Below are 6,922 nucleotides of genomic sequence, written 5' to 3' on the forward strand. Positions count from 1 at the left end.
GGAGTTTTTCAACCCCGGGTATTATTGCTCTTACTTTAAAACTAAAGTTGGAAGAAAAATGGGATTTTACTATAGCAAATAAAGCCTGTGACAGTATTTTCTCATGTGGGACAAAAAGTATCCATTCAATACAGAAAAAGTACAAATAACGCATCAGCTGTGCATCCTGAACACGCTGTTATAAACAAATATATCATTAATAGGCTAAAAATCCATTTACGACTTAAATGTTTGACACACTGCACTAAAATTCTTCTGAAAAAAAAAAAGACTTCACTAAAAATATCATTATTCATATTGTGTAATACACCGCATTTGACTTAAAAACTTACTAAAAATCATTGGTAAGACTATCCAATGACATTTTTATTCATTACAATTATAGGGATTACAACACAAAATTAAGACCCCCCCCCCCCTTTATTTCCCCATAGACATCTAAGTATAGGGGATTATCTCATTTATTGTCTGTGGTCAGAAGAACCGCATCCTATATCCACAGCTGGTAGTACTGATTAAGTACAAACTTTATGACTGGACAGTTCCAGTCATCTTCTTTTTTTTCATACGAAACATCAAACTGAAAAGACATTGAGTAGTTTTATTATTTGTTGGGTTTTCCATTTATCCTGATTAGTTTACATTTCCAGTAGGATTTCTTAAAGAGTCTTAATTGTGAACTCTGGGCCAATGAAATTCCGTCTAGACGTCTCCAGCCCCTCCAACCCTCTCTAAAGGGCAACGCGTCCTCTTCAGGGGTGGAGTCGGGAGAAATCCAAGACTAACATTTTATAACGGGTGAACGGTGTTGCAGTCGTGTTTAAAGTTAAGCCAGAGAGAAACGAAAAATATGCACCGTTTATGAATATTGAGGAAAATCATCCGAGGATAACCGCCGAACATAACAGATCGTATTACAAAAACCAAGAATTCGCTCATATGTTAGTTCATTCATCTTGTCGAGTCAGGTGTTATTTTTCAAACATTAGATCATTTTGGAAAATAAATGGCTGGCAGGGCTACACACGATCGTTATGGATTGAGAGGCCACGCAGGGAGATCTGCAGCTCTAGCTCGGCTTCTTCACAAGGACTCCATTCAACTTCTGGAGTTATATGTAAGTCTCAAACGTGCTTACTTTTTGTTCGTTTTACAAAACGTATTTTGATATTAATGTACGCGTTGTTTCCAATGATGGTCTCTGGGGTCTGCGACCCGAACAACATATCTGTACGGCATTAGATTAGGAATGTCTGTGGGACGCCAATGAATTTGTGTGGCACAGAAAAGCCTACACTCGGTGGTTATCCAAACTTGTTGGTGTGCGCACTGGAACATGTTACTGGACTATAAAGCGCGATTGTTCCAGTAAGACATCTGGTTACCTGCCAAATTGTTCTGGTCCACCAGCCTCTCTCGCACGCTTGCTTCCTGAATGCTTGAGGCGCCCTCTTTGCAAAGGTGGACACTACTTGAGTATTTTAGTTACATTTTCCAAGCATAGATCTGCTTTATCAGTATTTGTCTTGGGGAAAAATACTTTACTAAAAATGTTCACTACATTCTAAAGCATAGAATCATACTGTGTATTCCTTTTTTATTGCAGATTAAAATTAATTTAATATCTAATTACATAAAAATTGTGTACTTTTCCTTTTCCTCAGTAAAAGTACAAAAGTACTTTTTACTTAAGTAAAAAAAACTAGATGTTTAATGTATTTAAATTTTAAATATAAACCAAAAACTTCAAATTATTAAATGTAGTAGAGTAAAAATTATAATAATAATATGCTTTGGAATGTATGTTTTACAAAGAAAAACACTGATAAAATACAAATACTTGAAAATGTACTTTTATGTAGAAAGTAAAAATCCTTAAGGCTAGTATCCGCCTCTGCCTTTCTGTGTTTCGGCTTGCATCTTGGAAAAGAAACGTGGGAGTGGTTTTGGAATGTACAGGGGAGTCTTTTCATTTGGAAATAGGTGCGACTTATGATTCCAGTTCAGCCCATGCCAGCCCTTAGTAATCCTGATGTATGCTTGCCAATTTTTCCGCTTGTCTTTTATAAAAGAAAACGTGACTTTAATAGGTGAGCGAGTCTTCTACATCTATCATTCATTAAGCGATCGCTCTTTGTTTTCAACTTTATTTATTTTATTATGTTCAGATATACATTATGTACTTAATTTAGTGATAATTTAACCTTTCTATCGCAATCTCTGTTTAAAACATGAAATTAAAGGTTGCTGGACATAAAGCTTCCCACTTTATGTAGAGACAGATCGCAGTTAATTATGCTAATTTGAAAACCACGCCCACCGGGGGGAAACAATCCAACCGTCTCCATTGACTCCGCACTGCGAGAAGCCGCCTCCCCGTCATCCCTGATCCACAACAAAAAACAGAATAATGCCTAAAAGCTGTTGTGTGACAATATGTACAGCTAACAAGCAAAAAAAAAAAAAAAAGTTTTTATAAGCTGTCGAGCCGTAAAACCCAGCCTTTTAAGGAGAAAAAAGTGGATCGCCGACTACGTTTTGCCTGTTTTCACTTTTGTGTCTTTAAAGATCGTTTTTTGGGGTCGACAGCTTATAAAAACTTATTTTCAGATAAAACTTAAAAACAGAATAATACCTAAAAGCTGCTATGTGACAAGGTGTACAGCTAACAGGCCAAACAAAAAAACAGAAATAAGTTTTTATAAGCTGTCGACCCCAAAAAACGATCGTTTAAAGACACAAAAGTGAAATTAGACAACTTTTCATAGTACTTCTATTAGTAGAACTGCGTCCACTAGGGGGAAACGTTGTCAGCGATCCACTTTTTTCTCTTTAAAGGCTGGGTTTTACGTCTCGACAGCTTATAAAAGTGTATTTCTGGGTTTTTTGGCTTGTTAGCTGTACATATTGTCACACAGCAGCTTTTAGGCATTATTCTGTTTTTTGTTATAAGCCAGAAATGACAAGGAGGCGGACTCTGGCAATACAAAGTCATTGGAGACGGTTGGATTGGGTTCCCCCCGGTGGGCGTGGTTTTCAAATTTGCATAACTGCGCTCTGTCTCTATAGGCCATTAAAGCTAAATGACGTCAAACTGACATTTCCTGCGAAATCGGACCAGAAACATCAAATCATAAGAACCAGGATGATGCAACGAGACAGCGCTTAACACTTATCTTTATGTACTTGTTCATTTCTAACCAAAAAGCCAACTAAATTAATTTATTTGCCTGTATAACCATTAATGAATTAGTCAGTACATTTATATAGACCTGTAAATATTCTCACATATATACAGTTGTAAAAATGTTTTGCTTTTATTAAAAATTATTATATATAACCTATGTAGCAACTCTATCATTTTAATATGATTAATTTTGGCAACTGGAAATATACGGGCATCCTGAACATATTCCTCATTATTTTACCTCTTGCTTATTTATTCTCTTGCTCTCTTTTATTTATTTATTTATTTATTATGCAGAGAAAAAGTGAATCACTGCCGTCTTTACCAGTTGCCGGAGATTATTTGGTATCCATTCCTCCCCTGGCCCCTCAGCTGTCCGATGAAGAGAAAATATCAATCCTGCACGCTGCACTTCAGGAGTGTCAGCGGCTCCTGGATGATGCTATCACCCGTGTGGACGCGGAATTTACAGAGGATGTGGAGGGCGAATATAAAAAGCAGCGAACAACAGTGAGGGATCGTTTGGGACACCTGTTGGCGAGCACAGAGCGACTACTAGGGGATGGAAAGAGATTTGAAGCTGAAGTTAAAGAGGTGCACCTTTTCACCTATTTTTAAAGAGACGTACGTTTTCTAGTGTAGCGGTTCTCAAACTTTTTCAGCGTGCACCACGTCTAGTTGCCCCTTGAACATTTTGAATGCATTGCAAAAGCAAGCATTTGACCTGCGTCAGAGGCGAAATCCGCTTCTTGTGGGAGGGGCAAGTGCTATGCGGTTTTCTTTTTGCAAGATGGCTGATGTTGATCGTGCATTCATCGAGAGAGTTACCGGTTTGTATTTGGTCACCTTACTTTATAGGGGGAAATAGTTAAAAAAATGGTGGGAATGCCGCAGGTCAATAAACGTCACGTGACTCAAAAGTGAAATGTGTATTTACAACTTACCAGGTTGCCCAATGTCCTCACTGACACACTTCCAAGCAAGGTCCTTTTTATTCCTGTCTCTATAGAAATAAGAACTTGTGTCGTATAGCTCCGGGTGACTGCTCACAGACAATATCAAGCATTCCTCCATGTTGAGTGAATTGCGTCAGACACCAAAAGCACCATTCCTGCGTACCGCGGCAGACGCTCAATTCACAGCATTCGCGCCTCGCTAAACGCCTCATTCGCGCCGCGAGACCCCCAGACGCACGTCAACGCATCTTCACATTGACTTAACATTGAAATCACTCGCGCTTGACGCCTCTACCGCAGCTGGTGTAAACGCAGCATTAGTCTCAGTGTCCTCGGGTACGAGGACGAGACAGGAAAAGATAAACAAAATCCTATTAGTGTGGCGACCGCTCGCATGTACTGCAAGTGTCATACAGCATAGTTGTTGAATATCTGCTCGGTTCCAGACAGTCTAACTATTACGGAATATGTATATTTACCGGACGAATTACGCGAATGCTTTGTTTCGGACAAGCTAACTATTGCAACATAAGTGTAATTACAAGATGAGTTATGTGAATGCCTTGTTAAAGAGACATGTCTGATGGTTTGTTTGATCCATGCATCTGTTTGTCCTTCTGTCTGTTTATCTAATATTGTGCTGAAAAAACAAACTTTTAAAAACTGATAAACATTTCTGTCTTTGTGAAAGGAGCTGGACGGCAGTGAGAGCTTTGGTTTGAAGATGTGGTTTCTGAGAGTACTGCAGGAACTTGTACACTGGACTGGCCAGACATCAGACACCCTCAACTCGCTGCCAGTGGAGATGGAGAAAGCAACAAAAACGATGTCCCAAAGCACAAGACGAGGGTCCAGAAAAATTCGGAAGTGAGACTGGATATGGGATCAGAAGCAGGAGCAGAAGAGGATAGTATGTTAGGAATGAGATGAAGGAATTTCATTACAGCCTATAGTGAATGTAGAGAGTGAGAGACCTGGAGATACAATCATTAGACTGAAGCTTTCCAGCATGTGGAGGGTTTGAATGAGATATTTTTCATAAATATTATTATAACTTTTTATCTTTATTATTTTTGGATAATTTTTTAAATATGAATAAATAAATAGTACTGTTCAGAGGCAAATGCAATGAATGTTAATATATGTAGACATTAACCAGTTACAGTTGTTTTAAAACGTACAGTTTTATAATATTTTACGATTAATGACCTTTAGATTGTTGAGTCTCAGACACTGCACAGTTTTGTTTTTTAGTGACTACACATTGCCTTTAAGCTTGACATGAGACAGTAACAGACTATAAGATAACCCTCTAGCCAAGACCAATGGTGCAATATTAACATTATTAATTAAAAAAGGGTGAAATGGCGCAGCTGTAGACTGATAAACTAAAAACACTTCTAAATCATCAATGTCACTATATATTAGTTTGTATATCGATATTCCTATTTTTCCTAAATTTTTTCTTCAAATTTAAAATTATCTACTGTACACGTGAAAAAATCCTAGTGTTTCATACATTTTAATGGCTATGTGTTTGTTTACATTTATTGTGAAAGTCTTCTTATTTAAGTTGAGCAATGGAGAGTTTACAATAATATGTACTCCAACACTAAAAACACTCATAGGACGCCATCTGCTGGCTACATAAAGTACTGCTTTTGATTCCAGGTCAGATGTGACTCTTTCACCAATGTCTTAATCTCCAGTCCTACAGATTGTTGTTGTCTTAACTTTAAACTTCCTTTAGTATGTGCTATATCTACTCAAAAATGGACTCAAAATCTGTATCCCTGAAAGCCTGGGCCAGCCTTTGACTTAGGCGACTCACTGAAAGGAGGAGATGGTTATAGAGCCAAAGCTTTGGCAGAGGACAGAGAAAAATCAGTTCTGTATGTTACTGTATGAAGACTGTTGGAGACAAAGAAACACTGCTATTTAATAATTTATTATTAATGTACACTTGCACTGCAATAAATGGCAATATCTGAGCTGTCATTCAAACTAGTTGCTGTTAATAACTTGCTGTTTGAGTACAGTAGGTGTCTGTGTGCGTGCGCAACTATGATAAAGGAAAATGTGTGTGTTTGGAAGAGTAGGTGTGGAGTGTATGTTTGTGAACCGTGTGTGTATTTATTTGTGTGTGTGTTGGATGAGTGACAGGATGCCTGTAAATGTGGGAGGGGGGTGTGCATTTGTATATGTGTATTTGTCTGAGTGCATGTGTGAGTTAGAGAGTGTGAGAGATTTGAGAGAATGCGTGTGTGTGCGTGTGAGGCAGGATATGTGCGCGCGCGCGTGTGTGTGTGTGAGAGAGAAAGAGAACGGGGGGGGGGGGGGGGTACGAGATGTGTGTGTCTGATCCTTGTAATCCGGTGACCAAACGTCCATACAAACATAGTTTTTGTATGGACAAATTACCAGTATTTTTAATATTTTTTTATATCTAATAAAATGTTTATTTTGAAAATGTAAAATGCTGAACGTTTTCTGCGAGGGTTATGGTTTACAGTATAAAAGTAATTACGTCTACGGAAAGTCCCACAGTGTATAAAAACAAACGTGTGTGTGTGTGTGTGTGTGTGTGTGTGTGTGTGTGTGTGTGTGTGTGTGTGTGTGTGTGTGTGTGTGTGTGTGTGTGTGTGTGTGTGTGTGTGTACAAACACGTGCCTCAGTATGCGTTAATTTATGGAGTTGCGTTTTAAAAAGATGAAACTCCAGTGTTTACTGACCATTGCACGTATGGAAATCTCAATGTTTACATTGTGTGTTTGCTAGG

General features: G+C 38.3%; 1 protein-coding gene across 1 annotated transcript; it reads left to right on the forward strand.

Annotated features, from left to right (window-relative positions):
* The first annotated feature begins 661 nt into the window (after positions 1-661).
* On the forward strand, positions 662-6,147 carry cntf (ciliary neurotrophic factor). Its single transcript, XM_055205017.2, has 3 exons — positions 662-1,117; positions 3,485-3,781; positions 4,835-6,147. Exons 1-3 carry the CDS (start codon positions 1,007-1,009, stop codon positions 5,012-5,014), a joined length of 588 nt encoding a protein of 195 aa, XP_055060992.1. The 5' UTR covers positions 662-1,006; the 3' UTR covers positions 5,015-6,147.
* The last annotated feature ends 775 nt before the right edge of the window (positions 6,148-6,922 follow it).

The sequence above is a fragment of the Misgurnus anguillicaudatus genome, chromosome 3 (genome assembly GCF_027580225.2).
Source record: "Misgurnus anguillicaudatus chromosome 3, ASM2758022v2, whole genome shotgun sequence".
Taxonomy (NCBI): domain Eukaryota; kingdom Metazoa; phylum Chordata; class Actinopteri; order Cypriniformes; family Cobitidae; genus Misgurnus; species Misgurnus anguillicaudatus.